Raw genomic sequence first — 21,801 nt, 5'->3', positions numbered from 1 at the left:
TATGGGTTGGCTGGATTTCATTATAGTATTTTCTTTTTGTTTTGCTTTGCTTTGCTTTGTTTTCCAGGGGCCCCACGGGGCTGCTGCTCTTTTCCCAGAGCTCCTTAGTCTGAGATGCCTGATTAGAATATTGGCTGGATATTCATGGATCCCATGTTCTCTCCCTGCCAAGAACTTTGTAAACATCATTATTCTATTTTTTCCCTGGGGTTTAAAGTTTCTGGGGGAAAAGAGTAAGGCCAGCATGATTTTTGTTTTCCCTTTTGGGAGTGACTTAGGTTTTTTTTATTGCAGTGAGATTAGTCATGACACTTCGAGAAAGAAAACATTCTTAAAAGTGCATACATTTTAACCTGAGTAAATCTTTGACAGTTTCAGCAGTTTAACACAAATTTACAAAAAATCAAAGCTGAATCACTTCCACATAACCAGTGGGAATGTAAAGTGGCACAGCCTCTCTGGAAAACAGTTTGGTGGTTTCTTTAAAAACTAAATATGCAACTACCATTTAAGCCCAGCTTGCACTCCTGGGCATTTATCCCAGAGAAATGAAAACTTATGTTCCCACAAAAACCTGTACAGAAATATTTAAGCCAGAATAAAAATTCTGTCTACTGTATGATTCCATTTATAAGATAAACTGGAAAGGAGAGAATTTCGGGAACAGAAAACAGATCATTGGTTGCAGGGGCTGGGGTTGGGGAACAGAAGGAAATTAGGGGAGAGTTTTATGGGACTGATCACAGCGGTGACTCCCTCACTGAATGGATCTGTCAAAATTCATAGAACGTACGCTGAAAAGAGTGAATTTCACTGTATGTAAGTTATATCTTAATAAACCTGACTCTAAAGAAAATAGAACCACCATGGTTTACCTCAGTGTCCCCACCACTCAGTAACTTTAAAAAGCACGAACTACATTTAAATGCCTTGGAGTCCCATAGTTACTTGGGCTCCTAGGCCATGCTGTTATTGCTTTCTGTTTCAGCACGTTCAATCTTATTTTTACCCTGCCCATTGTCCTATGTTACTGATGACTCAGAGCTTCTCATTGATCATTTTACATTGTGTACTTCCTTTTACTGCTTAGTTGGAAAAAATGACAAGCTTTTACCACATTTTATCACAAAACATCTTCCTGCTCATTGAGACAAAACATCATGTGCTCTTCTGTAAACAGTGCTGACCCAGGCTCTCCTGCATCATTCACTGTGGCAACATTCTGACATTTAAACAAGCAAAGAGCTTGACGTTTCATCCCTTGCTACTCTGTTTCTTTTCCTTCAGATCAAGTGGAAAAGACAAAGTGCCCAGTAAGTATATATTCTGATAAATCCTTAGCAATGTGCTTGACAATGAAACAGCTGGGATGGGTAGTCGCCTTCAGATAAAAAATTTATTTCTTTATAAAATAAGTGGGTCAGATAGATGCATTGACTCCAACCACCCATGTAATCAATTATTTTTAGTTTGGGTAACTAGCTTGTACAAAAAGCACTCACCATTCGTATGAAAAGCTGACTACAGGTTTCAGTGAAACAAGATGAGCTGAACACATGAGCTTCCTATCAACACCTCACTTAAGATGAGAAGAAAAGAGAATTAAAAAACTTTTTAAAGGCATAAAGTCATAAAAACAAAGAGAATGGAGAAGGAGACAATAGCCGATGAGAGCTAGCTGCACAGTTACAGATGCTAGTAAACTCATTTAGCAGACAGACGCAAGCTGAGAGTTCAGCAACTACAGGACGAAAAGCCAAGGGGCAAGGCAATGGATTCCCAGTGCAGAATCTGCTGAGGCTCAGGATTCAGACAAGACAGGGACAACGGCAGGGAGAAGAGGACAGCCTTATTCCCTGGAGAGGCATAGGAAGCTGTGTTCCCAAGTTCCCAGAGCACAGTCCATACTACAGAAGGTGAAGATTTAATCTTCTTATACCATATACATAGACATGCAATTTTTCTTCGCCAATCTCCCCAAATAATTATATAACATTTTGGATAAACTAATGTTTTTTATTATGATTTTTTTTCATAAATTTATTTATTTTTGGCTGCATTGGGTCTTCGTTGCTGCAGACGGGCTTTCTCTAGTTGCGGCGAGTGGGGGCTACTCTTCGCTGTGGTGCGCGGGCTTCTCATTGCAGTGGCCTCTCTTGCTGCAGAGCAAGGGTTCTAGATGCGTGGGCTTCAGCAGTTGTGGCACACGGGCTGAGTAGCTGTGGCGCACAGGCTTAGTTGCTCCGTGGCATGTGGGGTCTTCCCGGGCCAGGGATCGAACCCGTGTCCCCTACATTCCAGACCACCGCATTGGAAATCGGGGTTAAGTAAGAGCTGGCACATTCACCCTGCCCTACGTAGGTCCCAGAATGCTGGCAGTGAGATTTAATCCCACCCTGCAACCCCCAGTAGGGTACTGGAGAACTTTTCCTGGGGAAATCGCCTGACCCAAGAGAAAAGCCCCAAAGATATTCACATTTTTCATCCTTCCAATAAAATGACCAGGTTGCGACATGGTCACCCTAAAGGGAGGGCCGCCAGTTCACAAACTCTGCCAATATACACAGCTTCCAAGAAGCTTTGTGGTGCTTTACATTTAATTATGAATAATCGGGACTTCCCTGGTGGTACAGCGGATAAGACCCCATGCTCCCAATGCAGGGGGCCCAGGTTTGATCCCTGGTCAGGGAACTAGATCCCACATGTGTACTGTAACTAAGGAGCCTGCCTGCCGCAACTACAGAACCTGCCTGCTGCAGCTAAGGAGCTGGCAAGCCGCAACAAAGGAGCCTGCCTGCCACAACTAAGACCCGGTGCAACCAAAATAAATAAATAAATAAATATTAACCAAAAAACCCCACAACCCGCCACCCAAAACTATGAATAATCAAAAGCCACTGAACATCTGAGTACAGCCGCTAATCCAAAAGACAGAATAAAACAAACAGAAAAAGAAAAGTGGGATGAACAGAGATTTTTTTAAAAAAAATAATGCTATAACTAAGATCCACAGACAGACAAGATATTTCATCCAGGGAAAAAAAGAACTAAATATTATAAAAATGACATTCAGAAACAAAGTATGTTATTATTATAAATTAAAAATTCAATCATTGAAGCAATACCCCAGAAAGTATAAGAAAAAGACATAGAGACAAGAAGTAGGAATTAAAGCTTGAAAAAAACAAATAGGAGTGCAATCTAGTAGGTCTGTTACCAAGCCAGGTTTATTTGCCTGACCTGAAGCAAGCCAAACGTTAAGACATGGAGGTTTGTCACACAGAAAAGGTTCCTTTGCAAGGCAGCCAAAGAAGGAGAATGGAGAACAAATTTCAAATCTGCCTCCCTGAAGGCGAGGGCTTGAGATATTTATGGGATAAAGGAGTAGGGTGGTCTTAGGTGTGGGAAAAGGTGACTGGAGGTAGGGAAAAAGTGAGGTAACCGGTGTTGTGCGCAGGTGTATCTGGGTTACACGCTTTTCCACGGGATGCCTGTTTAAAAAAAAATGGAGGCATTTAGCACGATCTGAGGGTGGAGTTTTTCAGCCCTCTGGTGTCAAGATGTATGTCACTGGACACCTGCGCAAGCCAAATTTTAGGGTGGGCATTCCTAATCAGTCTTACTCAGCTTCAACTGCACTGGAGCTGACTCCAAGTTCCTGGAAAACAACTTAAGCCCCCATTACTATAGCAACCCCTACTTCAAAGGTGTTATCTATAGGGGGCAGTTAGGGAGCCAAAAAATAATTAAGGTGAGCTTGGTCAGTGAAGGCAGGTCACAAGTGAAGGGTTTCTTAACAAGCTGTTCCCTTATCTGGTGTTCTGTAAGACAAGATCAAGAATTTCTGTTAGTCACCAGTTTCTGTTAACCCAATGGGGCACGTTTTCAGGTCCAATATTTAAATAATAGGAACTCCGGAAAGAGAAAATAGATGGGAAGAAATAATAATTTTGAAAATATGAGAAATGTTCTCAGAATTAAAGAATATCAGCTTCCAGAGAGTGAAAGAGATCTGAGTCTCCAACACAACTGATGAAAAAAAAATCCACATCGAGGCACATCTTTGAAATTTGAGAACAGTAGGGATAAGGAGACTCAGCTTCTAGAAAATGGAAGGGAAGTGTATCAGTTAGCTTTCGCTGTGTAACGAATCACCCAAACCTAGCGACTTAAGTTGTGGGTTGGTTGGGTGGTTCTTCTGGTCTGAGCTGGAGGCTTGTTAGTTGTATCATCCCAGACGGCCTCGCTCACGTGTCTGGGATGTCCTGGGATGGCTGGGACTTCTCTCTACACAATCTTTTATCTTCTAGGAAACTAGTTTGTTCTGTTCACAAGGGTGATGGAAGGGTTCTCAGCAGCAAGAAGGGGCCAGCCCAATGCACAAGCACTTTTCAAACCTCCACTTGCACCCTGTTTACTAGAGTCCTTTTGACCAAGGTGAGTCCTCTGGCTGGGCCTACAGTCAAGGTGGAAGGAGATGATTCAATGGTATAAAATGAGATGAGATTCATATATGCATGGATTAGAAATCAAGTGATGTCAGACACCAGCATCTCTGAAAGCTAGATGACAAGAGAAAAAAACATTATTTCTAACCTTCAAGAGTCTGAGAGGAGGGCTTCCCTGGTGGCACAGTGGTTATGAATCTGCCTGCCAATGCAGGGGACACGGGTTCGAGCCCTGGCCCAGGAAGATCCCACATGCCGTGGAACAGCTAGGCCCATGTGCCACAACCACTGTGCCTGAGCTCTAGAGCCCACAAGCCACAAATACTGAGCCCACATGCCACAACTGCTGAAGCCTGCGTGCCTGGAACCAGTGCTCCGCAACAAGAGAAGCCACCATAATGAGAAGCCCGCGAACCACAATGAAGAGTAGCCCCCGCTCACTGCAACTAGAGAAAGCCTGCACACAGCAATAAAGACCCAACACAGCCAAAAATTAATTAATTAATTAATTATTAAAAAAAAGATTCTGAGAGGAAATTTCTAACAGGGTTCTCGACCTAGTCAAACTATCAAGCACTAGGAATGATAGAAGAATCAGAAGAATATGTAAAAGCCTCAAACGTTTCACCTTCAATTCTTCTAAATAATGTGCTCCAGTAAAAAAAGAAGTGAGTGAAGAAAGAGAAAAAAAGGATCCAAGAAATAGGATATAGGACATTTAACTCTGTAGAATGGTAAGGAGAATTTCCAGGAAGACAGTTCTATCACAGTCCTAGAAACCAACTGGCCCACCCACATTACAACAGGAGGACAGCTCTAGGAAAGATATCTCAATGAAAAAAATAAAAGGAAATGATAGATTATTCTGAATTATTAGAGCATGTTGAAAGGAATTTCTCGGCTGTGGAATAGAGGTTGAGAATGAATTAGTGATGGGTACATTAAAGGTAAACCATAAAAATGGAAGCAATCATTAACTCCAAGAAAAACAAAAAGTTGTACAAAAAGGAAATACAATTGCATTATAGTTTAGCTCTGAACAATATTTACATTGCCATCATAATAAAAAACATGAATTTATCCAAAATGTTATATAATTATTTGGGGAGACTGGCAGAGAAAAATTGCATGTCTATGTATATGGTATAAGAAGATTAAATCCTCACCTTCCATAGTACGGACTCAGTAAATAATGTCTAATATTGGAAAAGAAATCAATAAGCAACAGTATAAGCATTTTTTAAAGAAATATGCAGATAAATAATGGCAGATGGAGCTGGAGAAGTTGTTTAGAGGGGGAGGCATCAGAAATGGGATTCAGGGACTTCCCTGGCGGTCCAGTGGTTAAGAACCCGCCTTCCAGTATAGGGGATGGGAGTTCAATACCTCGTAGGGAACTAAGATCCCACATGCCGTGGGGCAACTAAGCCCCCGCGCCGCAACTACTGAGCCTGTGAGCTCTAGAGCCCACGCGCCACAACTAGAGAGCCCACACACTGCAACAGCAAGATCCCGCATGCCGCAACGAAGATCCTGCATGCTGCAACTAAGACCTGACATAGCCAAATAAATAAATAAGTTTTAAAAAGGATTGTACATTAAGTGAAAAATATTTTTAAAAATAGAAATGGGATTGGGGGAGGGGACAGGAACTGCTGCTTCATTATACACCTGGGAATATTTGATGTGGTGTTTATTTTGTAAAAACAAATCCTCCCTTCCCCCACAAAAAAAGAGCAAAACCACATGCATGAAACAACATTGCAAGCATAGGACGGTTCAGGATTGTTTGGAATCACTGTCCGGAGGAATGCAAGCGTTCTGCAGGGTCCACAGCACTTTCCCTTTGCAGCCGCCGCCTGCTGAGTCCAAAGATGTTTTAAACAATTCACTCCTTAGTCACCAAATACATTTTAAATACATCTATCTTCCCTGCTTTTCAAAATCGATGAGCAAAATGGCCCTGTAGATAATAGATTCTCAGGGAATGAAATGCCTTTAAAAGAAAGTTGGCTGTCCTTTCAGAAAATAAAAAAGCCCATAAACTTCCGATATCACGTGCAGACAGTGTGACTAGTTAATTATCCAGACTACATAATGATGTCCCTGCACACACATGCACACACACGCACACACACACACACACACGAGTACACATGTGAGAGCAGCTGGCCCAGACAGAAAGAACCTTCTGACTCAGCTTCTGTTTGCCTCACATAGTTGGAGGTAAAAGAAGATGCCTGGCAAAACCACTGTATTTGTCTTCAACCCCACCTCATTTTGAGTCTTTCCCCCTACGTTTCAGGTCTCTTTTCCCTATGAAAGCAAGAAGACTAAATCATCATCAGAAAAGCACGTGTTTCCTGACATCTGCATTTTAAGCCTTTTGTGATCATGTACGTGGTTTGAAGTGAGGTTATGCCTTTTTTTTAGTTAGTGTCACAAGCTCCATCCCTCCAGAGATTTAACAGCAGCACTTTAATTGTATCAGCTGCACAAATGCCCTCAACACAAACAGGCCTTGAACTAATACTGCTCAAACTGTAACGTGCAGGTGGATCATCTGGGAATTTTGTTAAAATGTAGATTCTGTTTCAGTAGGTCTGGGAGGGTCCTGAGACTCTGAGGAGCTCCTGGAAGATACTATGCTTGGTCCATGGATTGCATTTTCACCAGCAAAATCTTCAACTATCTGTGAAATGAGATTTTGCCATTTGCCAAGTATTGTATTTCCACATGCTTGTGAAAAGCAGAAGCTTTCCAGTGTCCTAGCTAGTTCACATGTATTTAATTTTGATTGGTTAAAGAGTCTTGGGCAGTTTATTTTTCTTTGCAATTTTTCATTCTTTCAGTTCATTGTCGATGCATTTCTGTTCTGTGCGTGATTGTATATCAGTAGACTGAAGAAACAGAGTGAAAAAGATAAAATTGACTGAAACTGCAATCTGAGTCCATTCTCTCAAAATTTGTAGAACTGGCAGGAAAGAGGAAGCACAGACATCAGAGATAAGGAAAATCGCATCAAATCACACGTTATTCTTTTTGGTAAAGCCTATTGTATTTAAGAGTAATCCAGTTAAATAATAGACATGTATATATAAATATCTAAATGAATAAGTGAATGTAAAAAATAAAATTAAAAGAGGAAAAGCTGTGGCAATAATCACTGACTGTAGTTACACTTTTACTTAAGTAATCATTCCGTTCTGGGAAGCGCTACTGTAGCCACCCTCGGGGCAGAGCCGGTTCCTCCCAGGATGTCACTCTGGCCATCCCTGCAATCTCCCTCCCTCCTCCCCTTTCCCCCTCTTGGCAATAGTCACCACTGGCCAGGGCCCTGCTGATGTTCTTGGCCAGTAGGGAACACTGGGAATATCCTCCCAGTTCACACCTGTACTCCTCCATCACCACCATCATCAACAACAAAGTTAACGGATGGCATTCACTTTATTTTTAATCCTCCCACACTGGGCATCTCATCCCTATATATATATAAATATAAATATATATATATATATATGTGTGTGTGTGTGTGTGTGTATATATGTATGTATATATATATAAAATATATATATACATACATATATAAACATATATAGTTAATATATATAATATATACATTAACACATATAGTTAATATAAATAATATATACATTATATAGTTTATATATAATATATACATTGATATATAGTTAATATATTATATATATTAACATAGTTAATATATAATATACACATAATATATATAGTTAATATATAATATATACATTGATATATATAGTTAATATATATAATATGTATATTGATATAGTTAATATATAATATATATAGATATATAGTTAATATATATGTATATTGATAGATAGTTAATATAGATAGTTAATATATATAATATATATAGTTAATATATATGTATATTGATATATAGTTAATATATATAATATATATAGATATATAGTTAATATATATAATATATAGATTTATATAGTTAATATATATAATATATAGCGATATCTATATAATATGTATATTGATATATATAGTTTATCTATATTAAACCTTAGTACCTGTTATTGTCTTTCTTTTTTTCACAAGAAACTTGCCAGCAGATAAAAACGTGAATGGGTCCGTAGAAACAAACAACGGCAGTGGAAAATTTTCTTTCGAAGAGGTTGATTGTCTCATGATAATAGTGACAAATATTCAATGTGCCTGTGGAGTACCGGGTTCTAAGACGTCACATGGATTAATTCAGTGCCTCATGGCTCTCGCAGGAGCCAAGAGGGAGATGCCGTCAGCACCTCGGCTGGTAAGGGGTGCCTGTTTGACAGTGCGCATGTGTGTGTTTTGTGGTTTTATTTTACATGCACCGATGACTGTATTTTTTCAGTCTTAAGTCATTCCTAGTTAGTTTGCTAGAACTGCACTCTCCAACACTGCAGCCACCCGTCATCCGTGGCTGCTGAGCGTTCGACATCTGGCTACTGAGACGTGACATAAGTGCCCAATACACACAAGATTTTGGAGGTGATGAAAAAAAATTAGTGTAAAATACCTCTAATGTTTTTGATTGATTAATTGTTGAAATATTATATTTGGGATAGCATGGGTTAAATAATAAAATAGATTACTAAAATAAAATAAATTATTAGTAATACTGTAATATAGTGCTATTGATTTCACCCATTTGTTTTTCTTCTTTTTTTTAACGTGGCTACTAGAAAATTTAAACTCATCTGTGTGGCTTGCTTCCTGTTTCCATGGAACGGTGCCATGCTACAAGTACATTTTCCATGGTCTTTTGCTGAAGTCAGCCGACTAAGACCAAGAACCTGTAATTGATTAGGCATTAGGGGCTGTAGACAAAGTCTTACCTCTCTCAGGTGTGTTTCTCTCCTAAGACCTGTGTCTTGATCTATCCTGGTATTTCTCAGCCCCGATTTCACAGTAGAATCACCTTGGAAGTTTCAGTAGAAGTTGCTGCCTGGGTCCCATGTGCAGAGATTCTGATGGTCTGGGCAGCCTGGCCTTCAGGGTTTTAAAGGCCTGCAGGTGAGCTGAAGAAGCGGCCGAAGCTGAGAACCTGATGGGAATAGGACCAGCGGACACTGAGCCCTGGGGACAGACCAGGCGGGCGGGTGTAGGTGGTGGCACCTGGCTCACCCTGCATCTCAGGTAGAACTGGAGAAGCGTGTGTTGTGGACAGGCCTCAGGGAAAGGCCAGAGCCCGCCCCGCTCATTAAAACCTAAAACCTGCCCCCCAGGGTCCTGGGGGAGGGAAGGGAAGGAATGGAGCTAAATGGGGGGGAACTGCCTTCAGCTGTGTGAGGTGATGTATTCCCCAGGGGACCGAGGGCGGGCCGCGGGGGCGATAGACACCAGGGAGGAAACCTTAGCCCAGAGCTGAGCCCTGCCTGGTCCCCGCTACCCGCCCACCCCAGCCACTGTCCCTCTCCCCGCCATGGGCCCTGAGCGCCTCCCCCTCCAGGCTGACAGAGTCCAGGATCCACCCCAGCAGATCTGCGTTCGGTGGAAGGAAATACTCAGATTCATTCTTATGATGATATTCTAAATGTCTATTACGTACAGAACTTTCAGGCAACTTCCACTCTGGAAGGTTAGGTTATTAGCATCGAGAGACAAGAAGCTGTCCGGCCCCCGTCCCCCCACCCTCCAGACCAATCCAAGCTGCCACCCTGCACACGTGCCTGCTGGGTGGGGGTCTGAGGGCAGACCCTTGGTACTACTTCATTAAATGTATCGGCCCAGACCTTTCTGAATAATTTTTTATAAACTTCCCCTGCATACCTTCCTGACAAAAGTCACTGTCCATGGGGGAAATGTTTGTGCCAAATGCCACCCATCCTTCCACGTTGGAGGGAAACATCTTTTTCAAATAAGAGCGTGTTCTCCAGATCTTCCTCCCTCCACCTCTTCTATTTTTTTACGATCCCTTTAGGATTCTGCCATGTTATGTGAATTTTCTCCCATTTCCAACTTGATCAGGGTTCACGAAATGACCAACAATACTTTTGGTCTCAAATTCACCATCACAAGCATGGTTTGAAAGATGATGATTTTTAGTATTTTATCATCAGATACTGCCAGGCGATTAGAATGCCCGTGTCCCATGTACGTAGCCCTTCCTCTCAGACTTTAGCGAGTAAGCAGGCAGTGCTGTTGATAATCAGAGTGCTGTCTCATTTCCAGTCTCTTAAAGATGGAGGTAAGAGATGCCCGGCAGACGTGAAGCCACATTTATGAATGAAAGCATTCATGGTTGGGTTTCCTGCCTTCTGTGTTTCCTTACAGATCTAAAGTTGTAACTTCCACACGATACTGATCTGCTCGAATAGTTTCTATTTCTATTCTGCGTCCCGAGGAGAGAATATTTGGCACTGCATATAACATTAAAAAAAAAAAAAAAAAAGAAATTCTTTCCTCTGGCTGGCATTCAACTTTTATATTTTTAGATTTGGAAATACATTTTCCTCTCCCTCCACCCAGCATGTATATTTTTATTCTCCTCTTATTCCTTCAAACTGCCCCAAAATCTGTTTCCTGGCAATTTGAGAAGTGAGAAATGTTGGCGTGGGGAAAAAAGTGAAGACGCATGTGAAGCTGTAATTTTAGCATGGAAACATTGCCCAACGACAAAACCAGGGGCTGTCTTGTGATGTTTTCTTCTGCTCACACTAGCGTCCTATTTTGATCTCACTGAAGTTTACTCCGGCTGTCTCCCATTCAGGCACAGTGACCTGCTTTAAGTCAGCAGTGTACTGACTTCGGAGGACAAGGAGAGCGTGACGACCTTAAACTACAGGGACTGAATTGTCACTCTGAATTCATTGTAAATATGCAAAGCAGGCAGTCGGCTCAGCCACAGTTCTGATCTTTAAGCATCCATCCTACTGACGGGTTAGAAAGTTCGTTCAGTCAACAAGGACCTATCAAGCCATTGCCAAGCACCAGGAATAGGCCAGCCTCTGCCGTGCTGATTTTGAAACAGCCCTGAACTTTCAGCTGGGGCACTTCAGAGGTTACATAAAAAAAAAGACCAGGGCGGGGTGTCTGCAGGGCTCTTCTGATTAGCTGTGATGTTCTCTTGGTCCAACTAAGCGAAGGACTGTCCCAGATAACACCAAATCCTTTCAGGTTAGAACACGTTCTTTTCCTTCTGCTCCTGTCAGAACATGAGCTTGGTGAAAAAATGTCAACTTTTCTGTTTCCTCTCTATGGATTATCTAACCACAAACACTGGCGTGGGTTCCAGATTTACATAACGTTCTCTGGTGCGTAATCACATTCTGCTTCTCAAAGGAAAAAGACAACTGAAGAATATTTCAAGAATTATTTTCACACATGATTATCGCACAGTATTACAATGTATTATGTGCAAAATTCCATTAAAAAATCATTTACAAAAGGAAGTACAACACAGTATGTGTTGAGGGTTCCAGATGTACAGCAAAAGCTTAAAAAGGTACAAGGTACAAAGCCAACAAAATTAGATGACTACGCATCCTTACACAGTACAATAACATGTTTTTGTAACTACCTTTGTTATGTTGATACGAGACCCTCATCCTCTGTGCAAACCGCCCCTCCCCAGGCCCCGCCCAAACAGGTTTCGTAAAACAGAAATTTAACTTCCGCCACACATTCTACAACACAGATGGGCTTTTTGGTGCATTTGCAAACTCCTTTCCAAATGGCATTTATTTAACTCAATGAAACTCACAATACATGGTTTCTGCCCAAAATAATCTGACGCTGTTAGTTTTGATTTATGTGGAAAAGGAAAAAAAAAGTGGTGTTCTTATTTTTTTTTTTTTTCCTCGTGGGGTTTTCAAAATTGCTTCCGAAAGCAAATAACATGGGACAGATTTTGCAAATCTCACTGCACATTTACAGTATTTTCAGCATAGGTGGTTCCTTTTATCTCCTTTTCCCACTTCCTTCAAGGAGTCTGAACCAGCAGACTCCACCCCTTAGTCCTCTGTTAGAGTCTGTATTTCCCTCTCGACCTCTCTCTACATTCATTTCTTTCCTGATCCCCAGCACCACTTGGTGAAAGCACAAAACAACGCGATACCACTGAGCGTGAACAAGGTAATAACAGTACGTTGGATTTCCAAAGGCATTCTGTGGCCAGTGTCAGTAATACATCGCTGTAAGAAACCCAGCAGTCTCTCCCCACAAAGTTGCTCAAACATCCAGTTACAGAAGAGAGACTTTTAAAATGCAATACTCTCAAATCCAGCAAGAGATTTCTTTTTGCATATTAAATGTTAAAATCACATGCATAATTATAGAATATCTTAAAGTTACAAAAATATTTTAAAAACCAATCCTGACAGTTTACCTGCAACTGCTATAAAAATTTCTATGAAATATATAAAAACGCAAAGGCTCTTCGTAAAAAAAAGAAGAAGAAAGGAAGGAAAGGATGAAGGCACCCACTGAACTGAGAGGTCCCTGATGCACTGCATCGGACAGTCTTGTCAAACGCCTGCTGTTGAACTCAAGAGAAGAGCTTGTACCTTAAATGTTCATTCAGTACGTATACATACACGTGAGCCAACCCTGTACCTGGCTGGGGGTAGGCAGCAAGCTATCTCGGGACACCTGAACCATCAGATGCAGTTCTCCATCTCTGAAGGACGGATCCTACTGTTTCATGAACCTCAGCTACTGTGCTTGGGCGTCGTGGCTAAAGGTGCCCTTGGCCAAGTCGGCCTGTGGATGGCTCCGTCACTGAACCGAGCGGACCCCAAGGAGGTGACTGCTTTGCAAGCACAAGCACGTGGAAGCCAGAGGCCAGGTTCCTAACTCCGCTCTTCGGATGCACCACTGGGAAGCCTCGCGTGTCTCCTAGGAGGCGGTGAGCTCTTCTTCCCCGTTCTGGAAGATGACGCCGTAAGGATCCTTCTTGATGCGCTTGTAGACAAAGTGGAAGACGTGGGACTGTGGCCGGCTGTGCAGCTCGGCCTTGATTTTCTGAGGGTATGTGTCCTCTGCCAGCTGCTGCCACGTTTCATCCACAAAGAGGAAGAGGCTGTACTCCTCGGGGTCAGCCACCTTGAACTTCTCGGCACAGAGCTGACACACGTCCTCCGTGGTGACGTAAGGCCTCACAAGGAGGGTCTTTCCCGTGCAGCCACTGTTGACATCCTGGAATGCAACCCGGAGGTAATTCTGCAGGTGGAAAGAGAGGTGCAGGGGCGGCATCAGAAGAGGAAGTGAGATGGTGCAGGTGAGCTGGGGGACACCAGGGAGAGGCCTCACAGGTGAGCCTCGCCGGGACGTCCAGGGTCAGGAGACGAGGCCCCCAAGTACAGGGAAAGAGGCTGATGTGAAACGGGATGGTGGGGAGCACAACTGTATGGACTTTAATTCATCCCCAGTACAAGAAGCGGGAGGAAGTCCGTTCAGCCCTGCTCTCACCCTTCAGTCTCTCTCATAAAGCTGGGCTGAGAAATCCCTGGTTAAGAGTGTCAACCAGATCTGACGGGTTTATTTTATTCCCAGCTTGAAAAACCAACCAAATGTCAGAAGAGCCAGGAGTCAGCAGCAGGAGACACATTAACATATGTTGACACAAGAGCGCACGTTCTATTCACTTTGGACTCCTTTTTATGAAGCCTAGGCAGGGGCGATGGCGTTAGGCTGCACCACGAAATACTGCGGACGGTTGACCGTCCTTCCCCTCCCCCACTGGCAATTTCACATGGTTCAACCCAACACAAGGTGGCTCTGAGTGCTGTGTGGGAAAGTCGGCGGGGGTTGTGGATTCTGTGGAAAGGCCTGGGAGATGCAGGGCGCCTCTGGGTGCAGGGCGGTGCCGTGGAGATGGGGGCTGCAGGCTGGGGGGTGTCTGCAGGCCCTGCATCGTGAGCAGCACCAGGCGAGCGGCTCCACGGAACAGAACAGACCTGGGGCCCGGACGAGGTGCGGGGCATCCTAGGCTCCTGCCCGGCTCTCTGAGATTCTGTGGCCCTGGGTCATTCTGCAGTTCTGCTTCCTCAGGAGTGGGGTTACCAGGTAAAATAGGGAACGCCCAGTTAAATCTGATTTTCAGACAGAAGACAAATACATCTTCCTTTTCGAAATCTGGCCGCCCTACTCAGGAGTAATGGGGAGTGGGGCTCTCTGCCGGGGGCCCTACACGGTTACCCTGAGGGTTTCCTCAGGTGATAGAAAAGAGAGCTCTTGGGCAGGCCAGTGCACCCTGCACACGGATGAGAACACCGACGCTCTTGAACTGGAACATAGAGGGCCCCTTCGGGTACACACACGCCCGGCTTCACCAACCCCTCGTCTCCCATACCGCCCCCCAGCACATGGCCTGCACATGGTATGCATTTACTTACTGACTCCTAAAAAAAACCTTGTGAAGGAGGCCTACACTATCCCTGTTTGACCAGTGAAGAAACTGAGGCACAGAGAGGTTAAGGAACTTGCCCAAGGCCACAGAGCGAGTGAGTGGCAGGGCCAGTGTTCTGGTGTCTCGACCACTGAGGTGAGGTGTGCTGCCTCTCCAGGGTGAGCAGATGTGTGTGTCTGTGACCCTGACTTAGGAGTTCCAAGTGCAGCTTTGCTTCCTGGCTTTGGCTTCTATAGCCAAGCTGAGTGCTGACAATTCCCATCTTGGGTCTGTTCTTAGAAGATGTGCCTCTCTGAGGTGAGTGAGGCCAGTGGGGAGGGGCGTGCACAAGGCATGGACTCTGGGGGTTCTAGGTTAGAAGCTCCAGATGGAGAGAGGGGACCGGGGGAAGGGGCTAATGGCAGGTGGGGATGTGGAAGGATGCGTTTTTATCCCTTCTTATTTCCCTTCCTCCGTTCTTCTCCCCAGAGGCTGTGTGGCCTTAGGAACCCCGTCCCCAGATGGCCAATAGTCGCCACATTCCAAGGGCCTGCAGATGCTAAATCGCTCAGCACGTGGACGGTTCTTCAACAATCCACGGGGTGGGGGGCGCACAGGATGCCTTCTCGCCCCTTAGGTTTACGTACCGGGGAAGGAATTTCTGGGAACACTCCTATCTTGGAGAAAACCTTGCTGACCTTGCCTTTCCACGATGGGTGGCTTTAAACCAAATGTACCTTTTGAGTGTTTTCAGAGCATTAAGAAGGCAAAAAGGGCAAGGAAGGTGAATCTGGACGTGGAGCAAATCTGTCCTGCTTGGAAATTCACCACGTGGCACGTGGACACAAAGCACGGTTGGGGTTTACAATTCTATTTGAAACTTTTGAAATATTATCTGAAGACATTTGCAGACTTACTCATCGTTTCACAGACTGTGAGCAAATCAAGCGTTCCTGTGTTGGGTCAAGATTTCTATAGCCTCAACCTGCCTCTCCTCTCTAGGAAGCGAGCTCTGTGGGAACCCGCCTTCCCAGGGACCAGCTCAGGGGCACAGAAAATTCTGGAAGGGGATCCAGGCAGGACCTGGCCCAGATGCTCACTCTTCAACTCTGGCCCTGACCAGCTGCCAGAGCTGACGCTGCTGACGAGATGCTGGGGTCTTCTGTTTTGGGGGGTGGCGAGATGAAAGAGGAGAGGTGTCCCTCTTCTCAGAGAGACCAGGTCAAGTGCAGGGCCTCACACGGCTGCTTCCACCTCCCAGTCTCCCATCTGCCACCTGTGCTGAGAGCATCCTTCCTTCTGGCTTCCTGTGCGCTCAGGTGGGCAGTATCCACGCTGGACCTTCTGGAGGAAATCCTGCCCTAACTTGACTCTGATTTCTTAAGGGCAGCAAAACTTGGGCCAAATCCACACACACATATATATATTCTGTTAATTTAAGGAAAACAGAGAAGTGAAACAACAAGGTCAGAGGGTGGTTTAAAATATCCCTCTTCCACCAGATGGTCCGACGAAGGGAGGCCCTCGGGTGCCCTGAGCTGCGTGCGCCATGAGCCAGCTCTGCTTCCCAAGGACAAAGGAAGCAGCAGGAGTCTGTCCCCACCGCCGGCCGGCCACATACCTGAAAGTCGTCCACTGAGGGGATGGTCCGGTTGGTGGTCCTCCGCTTGTGCCACTGCCTCAGGGTGTCCCTGGCCTCAGAGCTCAGCAGTCTCGCTGCCTGCTCTTCCTGGAAATTCTTTATCAGGGAAAGTGCTCCGTAGGCGCTGGTCAGGTAGTAGCCTCCTGGAAAGGGTGGAAAGAATGAGTTCTCCAGGGGTTTACCAGTTGGACAACAGTTGGGGGGCCCACCGTGTTGGAGGTCCGGTTCGGCATTTTCTCCTTCTCTTCCGCATGCACTTCCTTGAGGGACCGCATGAGAGCACATCCTAACCCATCCATTCCTGCATCCGTCTCCGTGGATGTACGGCTGACCCAGGCCTGGGCCACTGCCCACCGCGGACCATTCCAACGGGTGAGACACACAGAATCTCTATTATCTAAACACAATTGTGAAAATGCTTTGCCAGAAAAGGTCAGGGTGCTGGGGCCTGAGGCAGGTGGGGAGGTGCGTGAGGACGGCAGGGTCCACCTTTCTGAGGCCAGAACCCTTTAGTACAGGAACAGGAATCCACCTACTTCTGGCAACACCTGCTTTGGGGCTTTTCCTTTAGGAATTACTCTTTTCTAAAGTTTAAGTAAACTATACACTTTGAAAGGAATACACAGTATACATGCGTGCTCACGACAATATGGATTCTTCAAAATAACTTCTCCCTCCTGATTCCCTTTCTTACCCTTCCCTGGGGACTCTCAAAACATGACATTTAGGAAAGAGTAATTTACAAGGAAAAGCAAGTGATGCCCCTTTGCTGGTGCATTTGGTAACGATGTCTTATGTTTGGGGGAGTGTTAAAAAGATTTACAACACTCTGAGAGACATAAGTGTGTTCACAGTTTGGTCTTAAACTATAATTAGGTGCCTTCCTGAAACTTGTAAGCTGTGTGCTAGAGAAACACTAGGGGGCGCCCCAAACACTTATTACAAATTCCCTAATTGGGCACAGCACATCATCGAGAGACATTTCTTTGTCCAAATACCTATTGAATCTCCACCGTGAGCCAGGTACAGAGCGGGGGTGGGTTTGTAAAAATTAGAATCAGAGTCTTTGCTTTATAAATGTATTAAAGAAAACGGACATTGGCGGTTTATTCATGCAGGGACCGGAAGTTAGTTGTGGTTTAATAAGTTTTGTCTGCAAGTATCTCTTTCACGGCCAAAGTATTTAGCTGCTAACACAAGACCCTGGAGAACTTTCTCTCTGGTCAACAGGTGACAACATTCAAGATGGCAACTGGTCCACCATCTAGGAAACGAGCTGAACGCCCCCCTGTGACTCATACTGAGAAAGAAACACACTTTTGTGGCTTTCAGGTCGCTGGCAGAGATTTGGAGTACAGCGCTTTGAGTGGCTGATTTTTACTAAATATTTTCCCCATGAACAAATCACATGATTGAGTGGGAAACTCAGTAGTATGGAATTTAAATGCCACACAGAGGATTTCAGGAGAAACCAATATGGACTTAATACTTAAGAGAGGCTTGTGGAGGTGTCAGGATTGGAGCTCGGACTTGGAGGGACTATGACAGTTGAGTTTGGGAGGGGACTGTTTCCTCTGAACGCCAAATTTTAGACTCCACGGCTCAAAGTTCAGGCCGCTATGGAGAAAACTCCAAATGCTGGAAGCACAAAACTGACCACACTTTGAAACATGTGGATGCAATTAGAGGAAGGTTTAAATTTCTGCAAAACTCTAACCCTGCCAGCAGGGCTGTGCACGTAAAAGGGATTCCATGACGCTTTTTCCGCAAATGAAACTACCTGCTTAAACAGCAGAAAACAGATGTGGGCTGTCGTCCCGCAAACCAAAGAGGGCTTTGGGCAGTAGGGCAGGATGCAGGGCTGGACCAGCAGTGCATCTCTGCTTGGCTGCCTCTTCCTCCCAGACTGCAGAGCTCTGGTCTGAGAGGAGGGCCTGGTCTGCAACCATGGCCACCCGACGGGGCCGCCCTGCTCTCCCAGGAAGCAGGCTGAGAAACCAGGACACGGCTGAGTGGAGGCAGGCTCTAGTGAAAACCCGAGCTTGCTGGCTGCGCTGTAGTTTTGCTAGCTGGGTCCTTGTCTCTCTCTGTGATTCCTGGAGTTGAGCACTGCCACCCGCCCCATCCGTCACCGACATAGTGGCCAGGGCAGTGCCTCGCTCCGGGGAAACGATGGGAAAGGTGGCAGGAAGTGGCTGTCTCGACCCTCAGGCCACATGATGTAAGTGTATGTTTGTCCTAAGCACACTCTGTCAGCAGCAGAACGGTAATTTTCTGAGGGAAACTGGCATGCCCTTCCCCCAAAGCCCCAAGAGTTCAGCACACTTTTTACTAGAATTAAATATGACTGAAGCTCAAAAAAATCCCAGATGCATATAAAATTATAATAATAACGCAGTGGAAGAAAGGAAAGCATGGGACAGAGACAGATGTATGTTTCCTCTTAGTCCCTGGACAGAGCCACATGCTTCTCCCCTTCTGGAAATCCCAGGGCAGAGCAGGGGAGGAATGCTCCTGGCAGGGTCTGGCCGGAGGGTCTGGCCTCAGCGTCGTGAATATGGATGAGGGGAGATAAATGGGGGAGAGGTAAAGGGATGGACAGGCTCATTCACAGGATGAAGATATTCATCACTGGTCCAGAGTCAGCGTTGTCCCTACAGGGACGGAAGGGGGACCCTCAGGGCTCCCTGGAGGTCAGACACTCTGAACGAAAGCCAGGCACTGGGGACTTGGTGAATGAATGTACACACTCAGGGGGGGTGACACTGCACTGCAGTTTCCTCCAGGGAAAATCCTGGGATGATGCATTCCCTGGGGAATCCCATGAGCACGTGGATGGACCTTTTTACTCAAGCCCAGACTAAAGCTCACTGGAGAGAAAACATGTTATGCAACAATTCATCACTCAGGGTCTATCTGGGCTCCAACAGGGACACATGGAAATGGACTGTCAGAATGCACCAGGATGAATAGGCTCCGATCTGCTCCCCTATAAGAAGACAAGGTCACACAAGAGTCCTAGTTATTCCAAGCCTGTGCATCACAGTGACAAACGCCCCAATTATTTCTGTGATAAATGTGTAAGGAGAGGAATTCCTGAGAAGACATGTGGATACAAGAAGGAGACTGGAATAAAGACAAAGACCTACTAGACAATGGACTTGAGGATATGGGGAGAGGGAAGGGTAAGCTGTGACAAAGCGAGGGAGTGGCATGGACATATATACACTACCAAACGTAAAATAGATAGCTAGTGGGAAGCAGCCGCATAGCACAGGGAGATCAGCTCGGTGCTTTGTGACCGCCTGGAGGGGTGGGATAGGGAGGGTGGGAGGGAGGGAGATGCAAGAGGGAAGAGATATGGGAACATATGTATATGTATAACTGATTCACTTTGTTATAAAGGAAAAATTAACACACCATTGTAAAGCAATTATACTCTAATAAAGATGTAAAAAAAAAGTCATATACCACAATGTTCATTGCAGCACTATAAAAAAAAAAAAAAAAAAGGAGACTGAACGGACAAAGTAAATCGAAAGCAAATCGCCCAGATTTTACTCCTCTGTAGTTTCATGTTAATGATGAGCAGATTCTATTTTTTTAATAGAAAAGGAAATTAATGCTGTTTTCGTCTTGAAAACCAAATTTAAAAAATAAAGATGAAACAAAAGACAGGGCTTTGTCCGATTCGCTGACAGCGGGCGGTTGTGCCAGCAGTGGAATTATTCTCCAACAAAAGTTTATAGCTTCCCTTTGGAATCAAAGAAATCATTTCTTCTAAAAAATCGCATTTATTCTACTGAAAGTTATTTTTTATTGCACTTAACCAATCTCAGTGAAGTATAACTATGGCAGGGTTGCATTTTTTTGTGTTTTTCTAACTTTTCCAAATTTTCTGCGATGAACATGTATTACTCTTGTAATCTGAAAAAAAAAAGTCAGCACATTCTTATAAATGAACAAAACTAAAACGGCCGTTACCCCTGAAGATGTCAAAAAAGCACCCATATAAGTGCCAAATGGGCCTGGGGTTTTATTTTGGGGGATGAAAATGTTTTGGAGCTGGAAAGATGTGGAGGATTGCCCCAGATTGTGAATGTATTAAATGCTACTGAATTGTTCCTTTTAAAATGGTAATTCTATGTCACGTGAACTTCAATTTAAAGAAAATGAAACCGAAGAAAAGCACCCAGATCCTCCCACTTCTTCAAAAGCCTGTTACCTTCTCCGTGTAACAGGGATGGGTCCAGGAGTTCCATCATGTACTCAATCTCTGTGTCCAGTTCCAACATGTCGCACTGGGCTATGACATAGGTCAGGACCGGTAAAAAGTCATCAGCTCCATACATCCTCCCTGGAGTAGGAAGAAAGGGGGAGACAGACGGGGATATTTTTATCAACATTTCTTCCTTTCATATCCTACTTGCTGCTTTTATTAGACAGCGAGGAGTCATGCTGGGGAAGTGAGCTATTCATAAAGAGAGATGGGTGTTTCTGGAATCCTACAGGGCCTGGGCCCCTCCCCACTGCCCACGTCAGAGACCAACCCTAACTCACAATTTCAGAATGAATGTCTGAGTCAATGAACACAGGGAAGATTTTCTCCCCATTGCCATGATTTGCATCAACCTCCGCAATAGAACAGAGTACTTTGAAAGAGTTTAAACTTTTTAGCAAGTGACACGATAAACCATTTGCGGAAGTGTCTACTTAATGCTGTTACTCCTTTGTGTCTTGTTTCCGGTTGCTTTCTGTGCAAAGTAATCAAAACTCAGTGACAGAACCAAACTCGAGCAAGGAATAACTTGTTCCTTCTCTGTCTTCCATGTGAGCTAAATGTACTCATTCAGTGTACACTGAATACATATATACGATTAATATCTGGCGAAAAATGTTTAGTCTTTACTGCTACTTTTTATGACAATGCAGATTCTCAACTAGGGGTGATTTTGCCCGCCCCCCATCCCCACCAGGGGAGTCTGGCTTTGTCTGGAGACGTTTTGCATGGCATCCGGATGCTGATAAACTTCCTACAGGAAGCAAGATGGCCTCACAATGAAGAATTCTCCAGATGTAATGGCATTAGTGCTGGGATTGAGAAACTGTGCCTGAGAAGAGCAGAACCCTGTGCAGATATAATTCGGGGGGCGTTTTATAAACGATTTCACGGACTCCAGAAAGTACATTTCTTGCGTGTGACGTATCTTCAAAACTGCAGAGGTGCTGTTCGTCAGCATCACCAGCTCTGGAGCGCATGTGGTAACGTTTCTGCCTAACAATCTGCAAAGTGCTTGCACACGGCAACCTCCTCCAGCCATGGGTAACAGAGCCTGTGTTTTCTC

At 44.6% G+C, this 21,801-nt stretch overlaps 1 protein-coding gene across 14 annotated transcripts in view; it reads right to left on the bottom strand.

Moving 5' to 3' along the window:
* Positions 1–6,126: 6,126 nt before the first annotated feature.
* The window catches only part of RIN2 (Ras and Rab interactor 2), a 225,527-nt gene continuing 209,852 nt past the window's right edge, over positions 6,127–21,801 (bottom strand). For 12 of the 14 annotated variants that reach the window (XM_067707356.1, XM_067707362.1, XM_067707354.1 and 9 more), the window contains 3 exons: positions 20,682–20,813; positions 16,436–16,599; positions 11,785–13,646 (listed from right to left, as the gene is read on the bottom strand). In XM_067707356.1, coding sequence (XP_067563457.1) covers positions 13,323–13,646; positions 16,436–16,599; positions 20,682–20,813 — 620 coding nt within the window. In that variant the 3' untranslated portion in view covers positions 11,785–13,322. The other 2 variants (XM_067707365.1, XM_067707364.1) reach the window with 2 other exon arrangements.

The sequence above is a fragment of the Pseudorca crassidens genome, chromosome 15 (genome assembly GCF_039906515.1).
Source record: "Pseudorca crassidens isolate mPseCra1 chromosome 15, mPseCra1.hap1, whole genome shotgun sequence".
NCBI lineage: Eukaryota > Metazoa > Chordata > Mammalia > Artiodactyla > Delphinidae > Pseudorca > Pseudorca crassidens.
Note: the sequence above shows the minus strand (reverse complement) of the source record. Positions and strands in the feature narration are given on the sequence as shown.